At 40.2% G+C, this 21,314-nt stretch overlaps 1 protein-coding gene across 1 annotated transcript in view; it reads left to right on the plus strand.

The window, feature by feature from the left end:
* The window catches only part of ENPEP (glutamyl aminopeptidase), a 36,789-nt gene extending 19,953 nt beyond the window's left edge, over nucleotides 1–16,836 (plus strand). Inside the window, exons 8-20 of the mRNA XM_074865107.1 lie at nucleotides 1,650–1,715; nucleotides 3,135–3,200; nucleotides 4,465–4,616; nucleotides 8,407–8,486; nucleotides 10,125–10,252; nucleotides 10,367–10,422; nucleotides 11,248–11,398; nucleotides 12,150–12,223; nucleotides 12,325–12,426; nucleotides 12,536–12,706; nucleotides 14,620–14,760; nucleotides 15,585–15,663; nucleotides 15,914–16,836. Of these exons, the coding sequence (XP_074721208.1) occupies nucleotides 1,650–1,715; nucleotides 3,135–3,200; nucleotides 4,465–4,616; nucleotides 8,407–8,486; nucleotides 10,125–10,252; nucleotides 10,367–10,422; nucleotides 11,248–11,398; nucleotides 12,150–12,223; nucleotides 12,325–12,426; nucleotides 12,536–12,706; nucleotides 14,620–14,760; nucleotides 15,585–15,663; nucleotides 15,914–16,063 (1,416 nt within the window). The 3' untranslated portion in view covers nucleotides 16,064–16,836. The remainder of the gene's footprint in view (nucleotides 1–1,649; nucleotides 1,716–3,134; nucleotides 3,201–4,464; nucleotides 4,617–8,406; nucleotides 8,487–10,124; nucleotides 10,253–10,366; nucleotides 10,423–11,247; nucleotides 11,399–12,149; nucleotides 12,224–12,324; nucleotides 12,427–12,535; nucleotides 12,707–14,619; nucleotides 14,761–15,584; nucleotides 15,664–15,913) is intronic.
* The last annotated feature ends 4,478 nt before the right edge of the window (nucleotides 16,837–21,314 follow it).

Genomic DNA, 21,314 nt, shown 5'->3' on the forward strand with positions numbered 1-21,314 from the left:
TGGAACCTCCCACTAAAGATGTTTAGGATTAAACGTTCCATATTTCTACTACATACAATCTTGTCATATACTTGGCAATTACTACACATCTCTAGGAGAAGTTATGGAGGTGTTGATAAAAGACTTCCTCCCTCCCCCATCCTCACCAGACAAGGTCAGTTATTCAAATCAAGGTCACTTTCCTGAACCTCCCCAAATAGTTGAAAGAAGGAAGAGTTATTAAAACACTGGAGTTCCTATAACCAGTAATTTTGCTAGGATGAGTTTTTCTCAAATGCACTCCATCATGGACTACAGAGAAATGACAAGAGTAGCGGGAAGAGACTGAAAGGCAGTGGTAGAAAACGCAAGGGGCTAACTATACATTGCAATTTAAAGTAAAAGAAATCTCCACTGTTCCCAAGTGCATGCACAAGTGCATATTTTTACTCGGACTTTTAATATAAATGGGAGGGTACTGTCTATGAGAGGTGATATCAGATAAGAAGTGACTGATAGACCAAGTTGAGGAACTGAGGTACCCTAGTGCATACACATGGCCTTATGATCACCATTAATCATAAGCAGCCTTATAAATACCACCAATGGATATCTGTTCTAAATTTTACTGAATCATTTTTGAACATACTTCATAGAAAACACATTAAATTACTGTATCAGAAAAGAGTCAGCTGCTGGCCACCTTGAGTCTGCCACAATAGCCTGGAAAGCAGTTTGAGGCATATCTGTTCAAACAGTCCCTCTGTCGTGAGTTGCGCAGCCAAGTTGTTATTCTCAGACACGTAAATAGGGGAGACAGGATTTACTGAGAATTCAGATAACATTCTTGTTTTCATAGGACAACTGGATTTTTAAACCATTCATAGCATTAAGGCTCTCAGCTGCCCTTTGATTTAGTTGGGAAAATGAAAACATGCTAATCCTAAAATTGCATTTTGAGATTTAGATTGGGTTTGCACTGCTTTTGTTTTTCATCATTTTGTGCCCACTCTGTTCTTTGTTCCACATGATTCTTCTACTTTCCTCTCTTGTCTTCCCTTTGTTTCTTTCTTCTTTCAAGGTCCTAACTGTTTTTTTTTCTGTGACACCCAGGCAACTTCTCTGATCCCAATTCTACCCTGCTTCAGAGGCCAAAGCTCTTACACCAGTCCTCAGCAAAGCTCATTCTGAATCCCGAGATGGCATCCCCAACATGTAAAGCCCCAGACCTGCAGCATTTTTGGAGTTCCCTACCTGTTGGGCATTCAGCCAAAGTCACTTCCTCTATCAGGCTGTGCTGCTGGACAGGGCTAGTTCCCCAGCTGTCCTCCTCCCTGTCCTGTTCAAAGTGAAACAGGGAGCCCCGCTCACACAGACTGGTAGAGTGGCAGCACAGTAACTCCCAGCAACAGGGCTCGGAAGCCCTTCTGCTGGCACTTGGAAACAGGCATCTGATCACAGCTAAAGACCAGCTCTCACATCCAGAATTAAGCTCTGTCAGGCAGGCATGCCATGCCATGAAGGAATCAGAAAAACCACTTCCTTAGTCAGCTGGATGGTTTCTATTTTTGCTTTATAAAATATTCATTCTCACGTGGCTTTTTAGATGAACAGAAATCCAGTGTTAGAGCAGCGTGGAATGACCTTCTCCCCTTTCCCTTTGTTCTCAGGGTGCATCAATCCTCAGAATGCTTCGAGACTGGATTACACCAGACCTCTTCCAGAAAGGCTGTCAGGTAAGAGTGGCACCAAAACATGCCAGAAATGCAGCCCATCCTCATGTGACAGTAGCAAAGGCATTATTCAAAAAGTGAATGTCAGAGATCTTGGTATTAGTAGCAAAAGTATTTAATGCATTTCAGTACTGAGTGGACAATGTCAAGGGGAAGAAGTTCCATGCTCCCACACAAGCAGGAATGTGAACTGCATTAAGATTTGATAGTCTGCCAGTGAGGACCTAAATTCATGACAGCTTTTAGTGGAGAAACCTCCTCCACCCCACTGCTATCAGTTAGGATCCCCGCATTCAGCCGTAAAGTATGTTTGCAGCTTCATACAGTCATGATCTTCCAACCCATCCAAGCCTGCTATGCAGGGACACTCTTACAGGTGTAAGTTCATCTGTGCCCTGATGCAGGGGCACCCAGCCCTAGAGAGCCGAAGTAACAGGGAGCAAGTAGAAAAGGGAGATATTGCACACTTCATAGTCCTTTCTTGTGGAGGAAAAAACGTGGTGCTACAAAATCATGGAAAGAAAAAATGGAAGAAAGGAGCTCTCCCAGAAAGAGGAAGGTTATCTGCCCTTTCCTCTGAACTGACATCTGTCATCTCTGAAGTTACAGCAGAGGTTTACCACATTTGTTCTTACCTCCCTCCCTCCTGGAGAGCACATTTACAGGCTGCTACAAGCCAGTTGTATATTTCTTTATTTTTCCTTTCATATATTCAATCAGGACAGTTCCACAAGGTGGGAAAATACAGACACCTTGTCCACAAGAGACTAATTAATACTTCACCTCTACTCAGAGCCTTCAAGAACATTAAAGTAGGGAGCTGTGCCTAACAGTGAAACAAACAGCACCATCTACTGACTAAACATCACCAGGATCCAGATAACAGGGTAGGAAAGCACTCGCTAAGCAGCCAGGTGAGACACGGGACAGGAATAGTGTTTAGGAGTTGCAAACACTTAGCTGAATACCATTATTCCTTGTAATAGTAATTTTGATCACAACTTAGAGGTGACTGGACTTTCCTACTTCCCCTCTGAGTCCACTGCCAGTGAATGAAATCTTCTGAAATAGCTTCCTCCTTCTAAGCAACCTCTTACATTAGACAGAAATTTGCAACAGGTTATGCTGGTGTCCATTCAAACAAAATATAAAGAACTCTTCAGGTACAAATTTATTTCATACTAGCAAGTCACACTGGAAAATGCTGACTTTTAGCATTACAGGATCCATTGGATAGCAAAGGAACTTTATCAGCTGAATATTGATCCATTTAACCTACTACTCACAATACTACCACCCATGGACAGATGCTCTGCACAACTGATCTGTACTCTCTGTATCTCTGTACAATTGAATATGTGTACTGTTTTCATAGGCAAAGAAGAAAGACCTGGTAGTATTTTCACAGTCTTCTCTCTCTAGGCATATTTGAAGAAACACCATTTCCAGAATGCCAAGACACAACAATTTTGGGAAGCTCTGGAAGAGGTATGTTTTGCAGCAATCCAAACCCTTGCTGATAAATGTTTCATATCTCACCCAGTGATTTCAGTTTCCCAAATATTTTATATTCTGCAGCTCTTCTGTCAACAAGACATCACAAACTAGGCAGCCTCTCAGTATATTCCAACGCATCTTATTTCTAGCAAATATATATTCTTTCTTCATTTTTTGGCATAAGACTATGAGAGTGGAATAAGAAACAAGAAATGAGGCCTTGCTAACAAATGACCTGCTACTGAAACATTCCTCTCGCAACTCAAACTCGTTTCATGGGTGAAAACACCCTTCATCCACCACACATATGCACCCCATACTCTCCCTTATCTCTAAGCAGATTCAGCTGTTTGAAAGGTCTCAACAGTGTCCATTCCCAAGTAATTTTCGTGTTTATGTCCATCTCTAGCTTCTGAGTCATAGTTGGGTCATTCTCTGTGCCACCATTTTCTGATCTTTCCTGTCTCTTTCCATCTCTCCATCTATCTCATTACCTTCAAAAGCCCATCTGCATACTACCAGGTTCTTCCCCTGATGGTATTTCCTTTTCTTCCACTACTGTGCACACTCACACAGCCCAAGTTGCGCCTTTGTATGTCCTTTCAAGTTCCCATCTTCTCCTTGGTCCCAGACTTCTTCCTGCTCAGCAGGACTTCTTCCTGCTCTCTCTCTGGTGCGCTGCATCTTCACGTCATCTACCTTGTCTGAAGAAGGAAACAGTGACCCTAGCTCCCTTTCCTCACAGGTGACATCCTGGGGAGGCAATCATAGCTTTCTCCAGCTCCAGTCTCTAGGACAGAAGTTCATGGTCCACATTGGATCAAAATTTACATTAGTGCAGCTGCTGGTGGTTAATACTGGCTCCTCTTTCACATTCAAAACAGGGCATACTGCAAGGAGACTTCTGGCTTTGAAGTCTCTTTCTGTCCTGTTCAGTTATTTCCTCAGAAAAAATGGAGAGATCTTAGAGCATGCAAGGGGCCTCAGAGGTTCCTCAGTATTTCTTGTCCATGTTATTGGCCAGACTCCTGCCTACATAGTTCTCATTTCTTTCTCATCTCTGTTCAAGTTTCCAGCTCACTCCTTCTTTCAGTGACAGGCACGATAAAAGGATTTAATGGAATATTTTTGTACTGAACCTGCTCTTTCCCCTGTCCCTTTCTGCTCTTCTTTCTCTCAATATCAGAGATATTTTTTTTTTAATTCTTTGTTCTGAATTTGCTTTTTCACTGCAACCTTCTCCCACCATTCATAGGCAAGTAACAAACCTGTGAAGGAAGTCATGGACACATGGACTAGGCAGATGGGCTACCCTGTTTTGGAGATGGGAAGTAATTCAGTATTCACACAGAAACGTTTTCTCTTGGATCCCAGTGCAAATGCTTCTCATCCTCCTTCTGATCTTGGGTAAGTTCCTGCTGTAAATGTTTATCCAAAACAGGTAGAAATACTGTACAGATACTCTCTCCAACGGACATTCATGTAGGCAGTGGTTATACCCATTCTTGTTAAACTTTCAGCATTTTTTTTTAAAAAGAAACCAGCAGGAAGTTAGATACAAATATTTCAAATTTAGGACAGCATAAGCCCTTTGTCTCAGGGTTTCTTTCTCAAACACAGCAGAGTAAAATTGGACAGAATCTCTCAGAAATTCTTATTTCCACACACAGACAGCTCAAATGATTGCAAGTCATCTGTTGAATCACTGCAAATTATAGTCTGCCTGATTAAGGAAAACTGACACAAAATTGTCTCTGTCCAGAAATCAGATACCATGATCCAGGTATTTTATACCATGATAATTTATTCCTTTTCCTCTATGATATAGGATCTATAATACATCACAGGGTCTTCACATATGATACAGGGTCTTCTCTACAAGTCTTAAAAACATGAGTTACTGTGAAATAGTTAGTCATGTATAAATGTTATTAATTCTCATCAAGAGCTGTTTTTTCTTATTTAACTCAGGATGGTATTGTCTAATTTTACCCATCTAAAAGGTAGTTATCTAGTCAAAGTTAGCCATCTTGGGCTCTTATGTGGCCAGCCAGCAAGCTGCAGACATTCATCTACCCTATTCAAGACAGGTGGAATACTGTGTAGAAACATATTTGTTAATTAATAGATGACTAACCTGAGGGAAAATGAACCCTACCTGTGGGTTGGTGGACCTGCACAGAAAAATGGCTCAGCTGGACTGTGGCATTAACTAGCTGGATAACTGTTCAGATCTGGCATTGTGTATGCTCTTAGCCAGCCCCAGTTTTGAGGCAATATAACTTGCTAACATTTAAGTGAAAGAGATTCAAATTAACCCATATTAGGAAGATTTCATTCCTTGAATTAGCCCAATCAACTAAACCTGTAAAACTTGTCTGTGTGAACCAGAAGTAAATCTACCCAAATACAATTTTCCATTAGCTTCTACTAGTAGTTTTGATACAAAGAGCAAGAACAAGTAGAAAATTAAGAAACAGTTGTGGCCACTTTATTTCCTTCTGATTAAAAAGAAAAAACTTGAGGAATGAGAAGGCCCATGGTATTGACAGTTTTGGATAGGTATCAAAAGAGCTGGGATGAGGTAATTAACTGTGTGTTTGCAATGTTGTATTTCTCTCAACATAAGCAGAAACGTTTGCAGGCTTTTGAAGCAACTCTAGCTGCAAACTACAGCACTGTGCCATCTGAAGGCTGGTGTTACAGACTAGTCAGGCAAAAATACTTCTCTGTGTTAAAAATTTTTACTTATTGCACCATTCTCTGAAGTAGCAGACTCAGGAATCCTACTTTTGTTTGACTTAAAGAGTTACAGTACATTGCCATTTGTCATTTCTTGAGTAGAAATTCCAGCACTGTTCCAACCTTAACCTGTCAAGAAGCTGAGCTGTGCACTGCCCCTACTACTCCCAAAGTGAGAGGGAAATTTGTTTCTGAATATGTTTTTATAAATTACTTAAAAATAAAATGCAGTAATATATACTATAATGCCGATATTATCTATCCTGGGACAGACTTTCTCCCTTGCCTAAAAGTCAATCCACTGAAAATTAACACCTCCTCCTTCGACCCTTGCAGACGGGGATGAGGAAGCTCCTAAAGAGATCCTACCCAAGATGGGACTGGCCTATTTCACGTCCGGGTGCAGGGTTCTGATTTAAGCAGTGAAAACTCCAAGTCTTGTGCATGCTTTATTCTCTGAACTCTACAGGGATAGTTTCCTGAGCTGCCTGCTTGTTTCAAGCTTGTTTGGCTTGAAAGAGTCCTCTCCTGCATGCTGACACTCAAAAGAAATGGAAGTTCAAAAACCTGTGCTCTTAAAATACTGCTGCTGGGCAAATATGTAGCTACAGCATAGCATGTCAAGGAACACGTCCTCAGTGAGCAGTTAACAGGACACAGCTATTGTATCTTATGCTCAGGAAAAGTACTTATGTATGTAATCTCAGGAACATATAAAGAAACTAAATAAAATCCCCCTCATAAATGCATTTACAAAACCAGGTTTGAGTTTTTTTAAAAAAAAAAAAGTCTTTTATGGGCTTTCTCTTGGGGAAACACAATAATGGGGCTTCTGGCCAAAAAACAACCTCTCTAAATTCCATGGCAGTACACTCCATAAGAGAACTAGTAAAATCTAGAAGTGTATAAATCTCCACAAATAAGATATTTTTGTTTAGAAGATACAAAACAATAGCTGATCTTTCTTCCTTGGAGGCAGCAGGAGACACCATAGCCTTCATTTTGGTGTTTTCTGGAAGTTAATGACCATTCACTTAATCCAGGGTTGTAAAGATGACTCAGGTTTTCCTGTAGCACTTGTCACCAGAGGGTTCAAGGTGAAAGATGAAAATGTCCCTGGGATGGACTGTAATATGCTAACATGGAATAGCAGTTGACTGTTCAAAACAGCTTAATAATTTTGGAAGCCCTATGCAGGTGGTTGAGCAGGTACGCTCACAACATGCTTTGCCATCCTACTCCCATGACTGCATGGTCATGGTCCTGGTCAGGCTGTGCCGTGGCTCCCTTCCAGCCCAAATGTCTCAGCCTTGTCCTGGACATGCCCTGGACTGAGGAGCCTGCACCTACCCACTGAAGGTATATAAGGAATTGAGGAGAAGAGGTAAGGTCATGTTTGGCTCCTAGTGCTTTATAATGGAGGAATTAGGGTTATCTTGGAGAATAGGCCGGAAAAGGCAAGAGGTCCTACTGACTGTATCGCAGTGGTTGCTTAAGCTCTTTCAGTTTTCCCATCTGTAAAAATGATTTCATAATACTTAACCACTTATTTCAAGTCAGCATTGTAAAGATTAACCAGTGTCTGCACAAAGCCCTAGACACATCAACATTAACGCTGACACCAACCATCCACATATAACCATCTTTTACTAAATTCATTTCTTTGTACCCTGCTTAGATTATTATCTGACATGACATGAAGATACTGTTTAGCAGGGCTGCATGTTCCAGAGCTGTGGTATTAAGCTACACAGTATAGCACAATGGAAATTCAGTCATGTGATCTCTCTCTGATTATGGGTAATTATTACCCTCTCCAGCATACGGAGTCACCAAGATGTGACGACTGCATTCAGAAGGACATGGTTCTAGCAGTTCCACTGATTTAAAAAAAAAAAAAAACCAAAAAAAACCCAAAAAAACAAACAAAAAAAAAACGGATAAATTATGCAGCTTTCAAGCTTAACTTTAGGCACATAATTAACACAGTACCATATTAACTAATGCATCAGCATCAGACACTGGACAAAATCTTACTCCATTCCCTTGTTTGGTCCACAAGATGCATTTTGAGAACTATTGATAAATACAAAGTATTAGGACAAGCTACTGCTATTCACCATCTCTAGAGCATGAACATGCTCAGACATTTCATGATTTTTATTTTGCTTTTCAGGGAATATAACTGCCCCAATCGTACCACACCAATATCTGATATTTTGTTGCCTGAATAGAGTATCATAGCACAGAAACACCTTCACAACATAAACAACAACTATTGGTACAATGCTGTGCTTTGTTACAAGGGATATTTGGTAAATGTGTATGTATATAAGCACACGGTTTGCTTCATAAAACAAGATGTAAGCATTAAAACAACAAAAAAAGATACATTGGAGTTTTATTTTTAGCATTTGGTTTCAAATATTATTTGATTCTCTTTAAATAATTTCAGTTACAAATGGAATATACCAGTGAAATGGAGACTTGGGAGTTCAACAAATTATACTTTCTACAATACATCAAATTCTGAAGGTAAACTTCCCTTTCTCTTTTAAGAGTAATGAATGGATAAAGCTTTTCAATATCCTTAATAAGAAATAAATTACAGAATTAACTTTCATGCTTTTCGGTTTTCAGATCTGGGAACCAGCACACAGCTTATTTGGGCTAAAGTTAGCAGTCATTTCTGCAATAAGATGATTATTTCCCCTATACACCATTATGTCAATTTAGGGTCAATTCAGTAAAGTGCTTAAGCATGTATTTAAATCCAGTCTTATTCAAGAAAGCATCTGAGCATACTCTTAATTATTATATACTAAAATCAATGGGACTCAGATATGTCCTTTGTCAAGTCCAAGAGAAGAGGTGAAGTGGGAGGCTGATGAACACATCTGTGGTATGGTAAACTGACAATTTGAGTTCAGTTAAAGAAAAAGAGCTACAAATGATTAAACATGTTTTCTAATGTTGATTTCAGAAATGAGGAAATACCTACATGGATATTTTTGATTATTGTTCTATTACATCTGAATTCTCATTCTACAACTCTAATGGCCAAAAATGGGGAAAAATTGGAAAAAAAAGAAAAAAATACTGATTTTTTGATTTTTTTATATTTCATCACATGTTGGAATTTCAGAAATATCACAATCAGCTCTTCTCTTGTTGTACTTGTCTGAATGTTACCTATTTAAAATGTAATTTGTCTTTTGTTCTGCTTTTTTTTTTTAACCTGGTTGCTTTTAGTATCCATGCAAAAGCAAACAGAAAAGTCTTATGTCATGATACAAGTCAGAGATTAACACAATGAAATTTTCCTTCTCTAACTTCCACATGATGCTACGGTAGGCTGCAAGGGGATACTAACTTGATGAAGCCTGCAAAGGCATGATTAGGTGTTTACTTCTACATCCGTAAAAATCTTGATTAGTAGGGCAAACAGCAACTACAGGGAAAAAATGCCCTTTAAAATACCTTGTATGGGTCATCCAAACATAAAAGTGCTTTTAACTCCAGCCACCCTCAAACCACTGCTTCAAATAGGCAATAGGAAAACTTTTAACTAGCAGCACCAACAGGACCAGGCCAAGCTTCTGAGAAAGAAACATTTGTCAAGGATTCATTTTAAATGGGAAATTCCTTAAACATGAGTGCTTGATTGAAGTCTCAGACTATTTGGTAATTCCTTTATCTATAGCTACAAAAATTGAATTGAGAAGTGTACAAGGAAGAAAACCCTTAAAAAGCTGGTTGAAATAAACTGAAAAATGAAACAAGCGGAGGATAAAATAGTAAATACGAGGGTGAAAAACCTTTTAAAAGAGATATTTGTAAAAACTGTTTCTTTGCAATTTTTACTTTTTACAATGACACTAATTTTCACCATCCTCACCCTAATCACAGTGATCTCCATTTTAAATTTAACAAATTAGCTGCCCCAAGTAATTACCACAATTCACTATTCTAAGACAAGTGCTGGCATTCATTGGCGTCTATAATAACTCAACTTTACTCACAGACATTTAAAAAATAAATTAATAAAATGAAGGTTTGGATCTTATTTTGATATTCATTAAAACCAAATATTCCTTTTGGAGTCAAGGAATCTCCAGTGAGTTCTGTGTCTTATAAAAAGCACAAACCAATCACTGTTTGTTTGTTTTGCAGGAATCATAATAGCATTGCCTCCTAATAGTTTTGCGAACATTAATCCAGACCACATTGGATTCTATCGGGTGAATTATGATAGTCAAAACTGGGCCAGGTTAAGCACTCTTCTGGTCAGCAACCACAAAGTGAGTGTCATAATGTTAACCTGTCTGGTGGGTCTCTTATACAGGTCTGCAGAGGCTGTTTTTTCTGCAAATAGTCTATATATTCTTGATCACTCTTTTTCTCTTTTCTCACAGGATTTTTCAGCTGCTGACCGTGCAGGGATTTTGGATGATGCCTTTTCTTTAGCAAGGTAAACTAATTCTCTGCAGAGATCTCAACAAAAGTTTTTCAGTTTCCATTGCCTATTAATTAGAATTAGCTCAGGTGGTTGAAAGGAAATTTCTGAATGTGTTACAAGTCTTAATTGTTTATTGGCTCATGTTGTCCTCCAAAAGGGCAAGTTCATTGGTAGTGCAACTTGCAGTACCAATGCAGTCAAGAGAAATGCTCCCCTTCAGTTCAGTGGCAGAAAAAAAAGGTCTTTAATTGTGCAGGTCTTAGAAAGGGATGTTTTTGCCATATGAGTAACAATAATAGAAGCACTCCAGAAGAAGTTAGGTGTCCAGAAAAGCAGAGGCATGTCTACAATGCACAGCATGGCATTAGGAAGTTACCACCTCAGCTATCTTGTTTAGAAACTCACTTGTAAACTTCTAGCTCTTGTACTCAGCCATGCTGACACAGATAAACTTTAGGTAACCTTCTGTGACAGCCTGTAAGCCTGAATCTCCTCAGCCTTTCAGGATGTCTCCAGAGCTAGCAAATCCTTTTTGTGTGACAGGAGTTAATGTAGTCAGTTGAGGGCTACCCACTTCTGGGCACACTGGGCTGCTGCACAATGTGAGCAGCCTCCTCACAGCAGTGAGAGCTCCTGCAGCTAGGCATTGATCAACAAGGATCCTGTCTTCGGTGGTCTCTTTGGAAAACACCTCCCAAGTTACATTCCAGACTATTTTCACCGTCACAAAATTTATTATTTCAGACCTTCTGAAATAAATAGTGTTTCAATAACTTTAAAGAAGCAAGTTCTTCAAAATCATTAAAATAACAGAAGTTATGTTTTCTCCTTCCACAGACCTGGACTCGTGAATTACTCTGTTCCCCTGGAGCTCACAAAATACCTAACAAATGAAACAGACTATTTACCTTGGCATAGAGTTATATCATCTGTAACTTACCTCGCAAACATGCTTGAAGATGATACAAATCTTTATCCCCGGTTTCAGGTGATGAAGTAAAAAAAAACATTCCTGCATGGGAGCACTGGATCTGACAGTTCAGGATCTGTAACACCAATAATCTTGAAGTTCAAGTGATTTTCAGTGTTGCTGAGCTATCAGGATTTACTTTTTGTTACTGTACTCTTAAAGTGCTGAAAACTGCTTAGTACTGATCTCTGAGTTGCCTGGATTCTCATTTCAGGACTATGCACTTGGAGGAAAGAAATTATGCCTAATTATTCTTATAATCCATCACCATAAGTCACAGTACAGACATTTGTTAGTCAAGACTGTCCTGCATCCAATAAAGAAGTATGTATAGGGCAGCAAAATCTCTGACACCTGTCCTCAGCACAAAGGATGGCTATATCTCAATGTGGCAGTGAGAGGGTTTGTTAGTTGACCTAACATACTGAACACAATTTAATGGTCACTGAAATAAGTATGTCCTGAACTCAGCATTATTTCTGGAAAACAGTTGTGGCAGTGTGTCCTTGCTGTACCCCAACCATCATTTGGGAGCACAGACAAGGCTGGAGAGAAGCAGGTTACCTTTGTCCTAACTGCACATCAATACTGCAAGCATTCAGACTTGGCATGCTGGGGTGATCTGGAGAGATTATGCGTGTGTGTGTTTGTGTTACTTTTTGCTTAAGAGATGATAGTTCTGAGAAAAACGAAGGAGAATAAACTATGAACACAAATATATTATTTAAAGAAATCTACACAAGTAACCAACTCCCTTTTTCTACTTCAGGAATATTTTCGCTACCAGGTAAAACCCATTGTGGATCAACTGAACTGGAATGATTCTGGAGGCCATTTGGAGAGGTTGAACACTTTTTTTTTTCCTTCTCATATTACTGATGGATTCAAAGAATGTTAAGCAGTAGGAAAATATCTCTCTCTCCCTCTCTCTCTCTCTTTTAAAGGCTTCTTCGTGCATCTGTTCTAGACTTTGCCTGCAGTATGGATGACACAGAATCTTTGAACAACGCTTCTCAACTATTTGAGCAATGGCTACAAGGAAAAATGTGAGTGCTCACAGCTTTTGTGGCTAGTAAAGAACACAGCATGTGACTTGGTCACAGATCTCAAGCCAGAAAGGAGGAAGAATATTCCCGTACTGTTTCTTTATTTTAGTATTCCTGCAAATCTCCGACTCCTAGTATATCGCTATGGGATGCAGAACTCAGGCAATGAGTCATCATGGAATTACATGTTCAAGAAATACCAAGAAACCTCATTAGCACAAGAAAAAGAAAAGCTGCTGTATGGCCTGGCATCAGTGAAGAACACCACCCTTTTGGACAGGTGAGTTAAACACACAAAGAATTTTTTTTTCCCTACAGAAGCAACTGGTCACCATTTGCTCATTCCCCTCTCCTCTCTCCTGTCCTGTCATTTTTGTCAGGTTACAGCATGAGGAATGCAACACATTTTCAAGACCAGTTATCTAACACCCCCTCTCTGAGATTGTACTATAATAGAAAAAAAGCCTTGCTCCTTTAGTGGAAAGATATTGAACACATGGTAGTTTCTGCACATAATCAACAGCCTTCATCTCTTCCAACAGTGCCTTCACCCTGTGTAATTTGAGCTGCCTAATAGTTAAGCATCAGGAGAAAATTAGTCATCTATGTTTCTTCTACAATCACTGAAGGGAGGCAGGACCTCCAGAATGCTGTTTATCCCAGACCAGGAAAGGAACTTAAAATCAATGGGAAGAATTGCTTTTGGGTGTTGTCAGTCACCCTCCAATGGCTACAGAGGGAGTTTGCTTAGAATAGATGTCTACCTTCTATGTAGCCAAAATTAGGCAAACAACCTTGAGCAATTGCTACTGACAGTCCTATGAAGGCATCTGTGTGAAGTCACAATGCTCCCTGAAGTGCTGTACAGAGGTGCTTGAGCTAGAACCAGAAATGATGTATTCATGCCTCCATGGCAGTGATGAGGAGTCTGGATACTGCCCCAGGCTGGCCCATCTGTCAGACTGAGTGAGAATCTTCCCGGGCTGCTGCACTAAGTAGACACACCAGCTGCTTTAAGCTTACCTGATAACATTGCATGTAGTTGTATCATGTAGTGGAGATGCAAACATGTTCACCAGGGCTGTTCACCACTTTGTTGGAGCCCTATCTAAAGATCATAAGAAGGAGCAGTCTCTGCCTGGAAGAGTTCCAAGTTTAAACAAGATGAAACAAGGAATTATAGGAGGTTCAGGAAGAGTAAATATAAGAGAGTAACTGAAATAGTCGTAGGAGGCAGCTGTATTCCTAAATTCTTGTGACCACAACAGCCATAATCTAAAGTCATTCAATAACTAATCACTGACATGATTAAGACATGAATTAATTAGCTAGATCAGCCTATAATTGCAGAAAATAAAAAATTCCCCCTAAAGCAGGGAGAACTTGTCTCTTAATTTACTATTAAAATAACAAGAAAGGAGAAAAGAGCAGGTTGAGAAAATGTCCCTTACATATAGGAAAAAAGAAGACAATCCTTAACCCCATCTTAAGGCTGTTCTTCTGCAGCTGCTGCTGTGAAGCTGTGACCACACTACTCATATCCCTGGAAATGTGTGTGCTGAGGGATCCCTCCACTCTGTCAGTCAAAGCATTCATGCTGTAACTGAAAGTATAATTGCAGCACTTGCAGGCATGCTATGCCCAAATGAATTTTAATTTTGTGTGGATAAGAGTTTCAGAACAAACAGCACAGATTTCAGTGTGATCAAGCCACCTGCATGCGTACTCATGGTCCCTAAAAGATCTTTATAGCCTGGACTACTACTTTTTTGGCACTTGGCTACCCAAACAGACTGGACTACTGACTGATCCAATCACTACTTGATTAAAAAATAGGAACAATAATGGGGTTTGGCTATTTTCAAGTAACTTAGAGACATAAACCCTAATTTTTAAAGAGATGCCTAACTACTTGATTTCTTTCAATACAATTATCTCTTGACACAGTTATCAACAAATACTTATGTTTTACATCAGTGTGCTTCACCTTTAAAATGTTGTATACAAAAATAATATTCCTGTTTGGAAATGGGCTGTAGTCTGTGGTGGCAAATACTTGAGAAATATAGACATTAGCATTGCATTATTTCTCATCATCATCAGTTAAGTCTACACTGAAAACATTAACTTATTATTTGCTTTCCATTGTCTTTCATGAAAGGCTCTCATTGATTCTTATGACATTTCCCTTAGGTATCTGAAATATATTTACAACACCAGCCTCATCAAAAGCCAAGATGTGTTCACAGTCCTGAGATACATCTCGTATAACACTTATGGGAAAACAATGGCCTGGGACTGGATACGACTTAACTGGCAGTACTTAGTTGACAGGTACGCTAATGAACGCATTGGAAACTTTAGGTTTACACCCATCTGTATATCTTGTTATATGCCATGCTTTTCTAGATTTTCACTATACAGCTATAATCACTGGCCTTTGCATAATGAAAACTGAAAGCATATTCAACATGATCATATCCATCTGCTGTGAAAAACTACTTTGCTGCTAACTTGAAAATCATTCTTTCCCTAAATGATCACTACCAATAAATAGTGATTAAAAAGTATAGAAAGTTCTACCAAGGCCATAAATCTGGTTACTGCATGGAAATTAGTTGGTCATGTCTCCACTCTTTCTATTTATTTCATAACAAGAAGACAGCGGACCGATTTTTTTTTTTAATTCCTTCTAGTGGTAACAGCAAGCAGCAGACATACAGACAAGCAGTGGAAGTAACAGCAAACTTTTTAGCTTTGCTCCTCCCTATTTGAGTGACTTCTATCCTTCCTTCTCCTTTCTAAGTGCTTGGTGAGGGCACAAAAGCAAAGCACACCTGCAAGCCTAGAGCTGTGAACTGGACAGCATTTGTATTGCTGAGCAGCAATATACCTAATTTCCAGCATAAGACAATAAGTCATTAACTAAAAAAAAAAAAATATCCCCCAGAAGAGATCACTCCATTAGTCAACATATTTGAAAACAACACAGATACTGCATAGGAGTACTATTTTTCAAGTATTTCCAAAAGTGCTGAAATCTGAGTGCATCTATTTTATTGTAGCACAGTTAGAAGTTCAAGCTTCAGATAACTACTTGTGCCTTTTCTTTTCTAACAGTTTTGCATCAAACATCATTTATTAAATTGTTTTTCTAGATTCACTATCAATGACAGAAACCTTGGACGAATAGTAACTATTACCCAAAACTTCAACACTGAGCTCCAGCTTTGGCAGGTATGGTGACAGCACTTCTTTTGGTTTTAAGTCAATATATTTAACAATCTACTGGCCAGAAACTTGACCTTTAAGCCTCTAAATGTGTAAAGCAGTATGAGTTACTGAAAAAACTCAATCCCAGCATTACTAGCTTGAGCTTAAATATCTCTCCCAGCAAATACTGCCCTTGACCAGGTACCTGTAAAAAGCCACTTGTCCAATAGCAGCGTTATTTGCTTCATGTCCACTCTTTTTCTCTCTTTTCCAGATGGAAAATTTCTTTGAGAAATATCCTAATGCTGGGGCAGGAGAATTGCCCAGGAGTCAGTCAATTGAGCAGGTGAAGAACAACATTGAATGGCTAAAAGTAAACAAGGAGGAAATACGAATGTGGATAGAAGCACAGCCAGGCCCTTAAGGTCTTTGCTAAAAATACCAGGCACTCACTCTGGTCACTCAGAACCTCAGAGATATTTAGCAATGTGGATTTCTCACCTAGGTACCTTAGAGGACCAAGGCCTAATATTTTTTCTACAAACACTCAGGAGACCACTGCCAGAACAATGTTTGTGTAGTTGCTGATCCCAGATTCTGCCAGCACTTGTGTGCAGGAATAGCTTTATATTTTGAGATTAATTTGCCTGAACAAACAGGACAAATGCTTAAAGTTACTCAAGGCAGAAGTGATGGCAGAACTGGGGTCATCACTGATCAAGCTAGTCTCACTCCTTCCGCATACCACTCTGAAAATCTACTTATTGGTTTGCACAAAAGTATACCTAGTACACTCAGGGATTCCTTTCCAAGTGCACCTCAATAGGAGCTTTCTCCTGAAGGAAAGGGAATTAAGCAGTAATTTTAACATTGTCTGAAAATCATCCCCTATATTTATAGGTGTAAAAACTCTACATTTGGGATTTAGCTTTGCATTCTGATACTACAGAAAGACCAGTTAAGCTTCCCTCTCCATTGAATTTTGAAGTTTAACTACCAGTACACAAGGGATCAATATTATCAGCTTCTTTTTCAATCTTACTAGTTAGGATTCTGTAGTGTGGGGTAGAGGTTGTTTTGGTTATTTTTGTTTTATTTCTAAATCTTCTCAAAAGAAGAACTTGTGGCAGCCATTACTGCAAACAAGACATATGGTACTTACTGTCTCTTAGGGAAAAATAAAATTAAAAAATCTAACTGGAAATCTCAGTCTCTTTCTAATAAAGTGGTAAAACTGCGTGGCATATAGAAAAGCAGCTGTTATGCAGCCCAGCTATGCTGTACATATATCTTCAGTGACTTTTAAGGGGGGAAAATCTATTATCTCCTCTGAGAAAATACAAAAAAAAAAAAAAAGGCAAATTCAGGCAGACAGGGCAGATGAGTCCCACTGCTGCAATTCAGTCTACTGCAGAAGTACAGGCAGCAAAAGAATGACTCTTAATCCCAAGTCTTTCTGCCAGTGTGATGCTGGAAAAGGCAGCAGGGCTGCTCTGAGTACCTCTCCCAAGCTGGGAGTTGGAGTGCCTTGCAGCTTCCAGGTTTCCATGTGCTGTGCCCTGGCACCGTACAGGAAGCAGATGTGAGCATCAGCCCCATCCTTCTTGCCTTCTCTTTCATCTCCTGAGTGGAAAGGTGCAGGAGAAGGGAACCAGATAGAGCCAGTCCCTGTCTGGATGTCCTGGGAGTAGGGCCACAGAGCACCTCACAGTAGGGAGCCCTGGGAATGATTAGGCTCAGCTGTTGGGAAACACTGCAGCGGGGTGGGAGGACTGAAGCATGGAAAAGCACTTCTGTTCCCTTCATCCTGCAGTGCTATTCAAAGGGAAAGATAGAGATGTTGAGGAGTTTGATCTAATGTACAGAAATCCTGGGGTACAGGCTCTGCCTGCCTCTGGGTCTTGGTACGGCACAGAGGGCTCCGGAGAAGCCCTTTAGCCCACTCCTCCAGCAGATTCAGGGCTGGTACAGTTTTGGGCCTCTCCCTAGATACCCAGATAGCTGCAACAAGCCCAGACAAATCTGGTGACCAAGTCAGTTGTCCTGTCAAAGGAAAATGTCAGTCATTTGCCTCCTGGAAACAAAACATGACAGGATTTTGACTAAGAGTGGTTACAACTTGCTACAGATACCGGCTGCTCTTTAAGGTAAAGAGGTGGCAAAGGGCCAGGCAATTTCTTCCAGTTTTCCTTCTTGCTCAGATTCACACACAGAGGACAGTGAAAGTGAAGCAGCTGCCCATACCCAAACTACCAGCAGCTCAGCACACAGGGAGCAGGCTGTTCTTGGGCAGCTGCCTGATCAGTATGACACATGCCAACTTGCCTTCATGATTTTACAGTTTTGATGCGTGGACTGAAGGAGCAGAAGCCAAACAACTCTCTTGGTTTCGAGATCACGAACTGGTTTGGTAGCACCACACTAATACTATCAGTGTGCTGTATCACTGTGACTATACAATAGTATGATCAGCTCAGAAAAGTTTTCTGTGCACTGATGGTGCTGCATGTTTTAATTGTAAGTTTTTAACTCCAGCTGGCCATGATGTGCAACAATGCAAAACCAATATGAAGATGTTCAAGCACATAGCTCAGCTGTCTTCCCTTTCAGAGAAGATTTAATGAAATTTGGCAGAAAGAACTGATTCTCTAACTATTCATACATTTCTCCCACAATTTGTTCTAGAAAGAAAAGTATGAGTACTGTGGGAATAGCACAAGATTAAGTAGTTACTTTAAGAGATTTCTATCCTTTGTTACATGTAGCCCCTACTACCACTGAGTAGGATCAGGCTGGCCAATGTTGTCAGCTACAGTAGAAGGTTTTCATCAAGGAAAACATAAGTAATCAAGATTTTCTATGGTGCTGGAAAGCTTAGCAAAAGCAGCCTTCATCCAAACCACACAGACATACCGCTGTTCAAGACAAGGCACATATTGGTAGCACTGTGTATCCCTGTAGTAGAAAAAATTAAGAAAGGTCAAGCAGAGAGAGACAACAGGAAAATACCACTGAGGCAAAGAGAGAGCAAGAAGCCAAGGACAAGCCTGAACAACTACTGAGCTCATGACCCTGAGTGAATGGAGGAGAGAAGGGGATTTAAATAGTGAACCAAGCAATTGACGCTTGTCATTTGATTCTCGCTCTGTTCAGGAAGATGGGATCCTGTGCAGATTTTGTGCCTCAGTCACACTGGATCACAGAGACATTTGACTAGTGCTTGGATACTTTTGTTGTTACAGAAAGGTTAGCTGGATTTCTACACAGATCTTAAGCGGGTAGGTGAACATGGAAGTAAATCCAAAAGACCTCAAAGAAGGCTGCTTTTATGGTAGGGTAAAGGTTCTGTCAATTTTAAATAATGTTCACTAGATTATGCAGCGCTCTTGCTACCTTTAAATGGTTCGTGGAGAATGTACTGCATGGCATGTGTCTCTTTCAGACTGTTTGTCCTAGATGGATAACAAATCTGGTACATGCTAAATCTTTCGGTCAGGAACTAGTGCATTTACAAATGGTCTGTGATAAGCTTAAGAATGCCAATTTGAAACTGAATCCAAAGAAATGTGAACTGTTTTAAAAAGAGATAATTTTCCCTCGGTCATTCGATCAGCAAGGAAGGAATTTCCACTGATAAAGCCAAGTGAGGGAGTGCAGAACCGGCTGGCCCCTTAGATCCACACAGCTTTTTGAGGCTCTGCTGTTCCTGCTGTACCACAGCAAAAGCTATTGCACACAGTGAAGTAGAGAAACACTTTGAGTAATCGAAGTGCAATGTGGTGGAGTTAAAGAGGGGCCACTTGTGACTGCTGTAGTGTTGCCTTACACCAGCTCTGCAAATCCTTCTCATATCAGCCACAGCTGTGCGTCCTGTAGAGCCTGAGCTCGTAGGCCCCAGGAGGCTGTAAGCCTGATAGGCACACGAAAATGCTTTATCTTGATGATTCAGGTAAAGAAACAACTGAAAACATTGTATTACTGCACAGAACAAAAAATGAATAGCACCAATGCAAATACCAAAGTGTCTACAACTCCCTAGCTGAGTCAATTTCTCAAAGAGCAGTTAAGATCTCTACAAAGTATGCAGACATTAAAAAAAAATGCCATATACATGGTATGCCTCACTGTTGAAACAGGACATGACTAGGAAGTATCCCTTCAGTCTCCCCACAATGACCAGTGCCGTGTCTCAGCTACTATCATTTTGGGTGATGGCATCTTCCAGCAGCTGTTGGGACTCAAGGTGAAAGGGAAGAGTTAGCTTGTGATGGGCACTGGAGAGACTAGCTAAACAGGGTCAGAAGGATAGGACCTTATCATGCTGCTAGCAGCAGCAATACCATACTGCCAGATTAAAACTTCATCTTGTGTTATATTATCCAATTCTGAAAGTTAGTCAAACAAGGTTGTGTTTGCTTTCCCAAGTGTTCAGGCAGAAGCCAGCTGAGCTGGAGGTATTCCAACTTCACATCCACACCTATGGCAGCTGAATGTATGCCTGTATGTGAAAAACAGGTACAGAAAGATATAGCTATATGAGACTAAGGAAATGTTCTCCAGCGCACAGGTACTACAGTGGTTCATATGGCTGCCCAGATATCTGAACTTTTCCAAGATGCGCTTCAGAAAAAAAAAACGCAAATTTATAAAAGCATCTGAAATGTATTTGGTTCAGGTAAGTCTGAGACTTTCTGGCTTCCCAGAATATATTCTAAAGAGCTGTGAGGGAAGAGCAAATCCTGAAAAATATGACCATGACATAGTATCTGAGAGACACCGTTCTTAAGTAGCACTCACTAATTGTTTCAGTGATCCCTTACCCACAGAAAATCTTTCCATATCAACCTCTCTTCTTCAAAAATTGATGTCCAGAGACTGCTGTCAAGCTGACATCTGTTTGCTGGTGGTTTAATGATGCTGAAACAATGTGTTCGTATGGTCTCAAGAATGAGGCAGTCAGGGAAAGGAAGAGATCCAGGCATGAGAGGGGAATGGAGCCTAATTCTTCAAAAGGAAGACTGGGGATACAGGGTCATTATTCTTAGTAAGAATCAAAAGTTAGTTTGAAATAGATGTTGCAGTCGTATATGTGATATCTACCATACAACCTTCACTCTAGTTTTTCCTTTAGAGATGGATGAAATGGCCAGGTGACCTCTAAATATCCTTTCCAGCACTTCTGAATTTTTAAAATTGCTTGCTGTGAGCAAGAGACTGGTCACTGATATGGTTTCCTCCAAGGAGTGCAAGACCAAGTGCAGATCATGAGGTTCTGCCATTCCAGAGTTCCCATTCTGTATTGCCTGCTGTCAAATGCATTCACGCACCCCAGGTTGGCAAAGAAGCATCTCCACCAGGAACTGCATACCACAGAGCTACAGAGCAGCTGCTCTGCAACTTGGGGATATTTTTTATGTCTTTGACAAAGAGGGAGCCTGAAACCAAACAACTGCAGGATGCTCTCTGGAGGGTAGTTAACATAGCTATTAGCCAGAGCAGAAGTTGCACGTTATGGCAAAAAAGGTGTTAAGCCGTAGGTGAAGTTCTTATGGGCCAGAAGAATTGCTGTGGCAGTCTAAGGAGCAGATTTTCCAGGTGTCTGGTGGGCAGCCAAAAACTGATTTGATTCATTTATTTTAACAAATATTCACTTTCAGCAAACTGAAATTACGGCC

This window comes from Strix uralensis, chromosome 4 (genome assembly GCF_047716275.1).
Source record: "Strix uralensis isolate ZFMK-TIS-50842 chromosome 4, bStrUra1, whole genome shotgun sequence".
Classification (NCBI taxonomy): Eukaryota; Metazoa; Chordata; class Aves; order Strigiformes; family Strigidae; genus Strix; species Strix uralensis.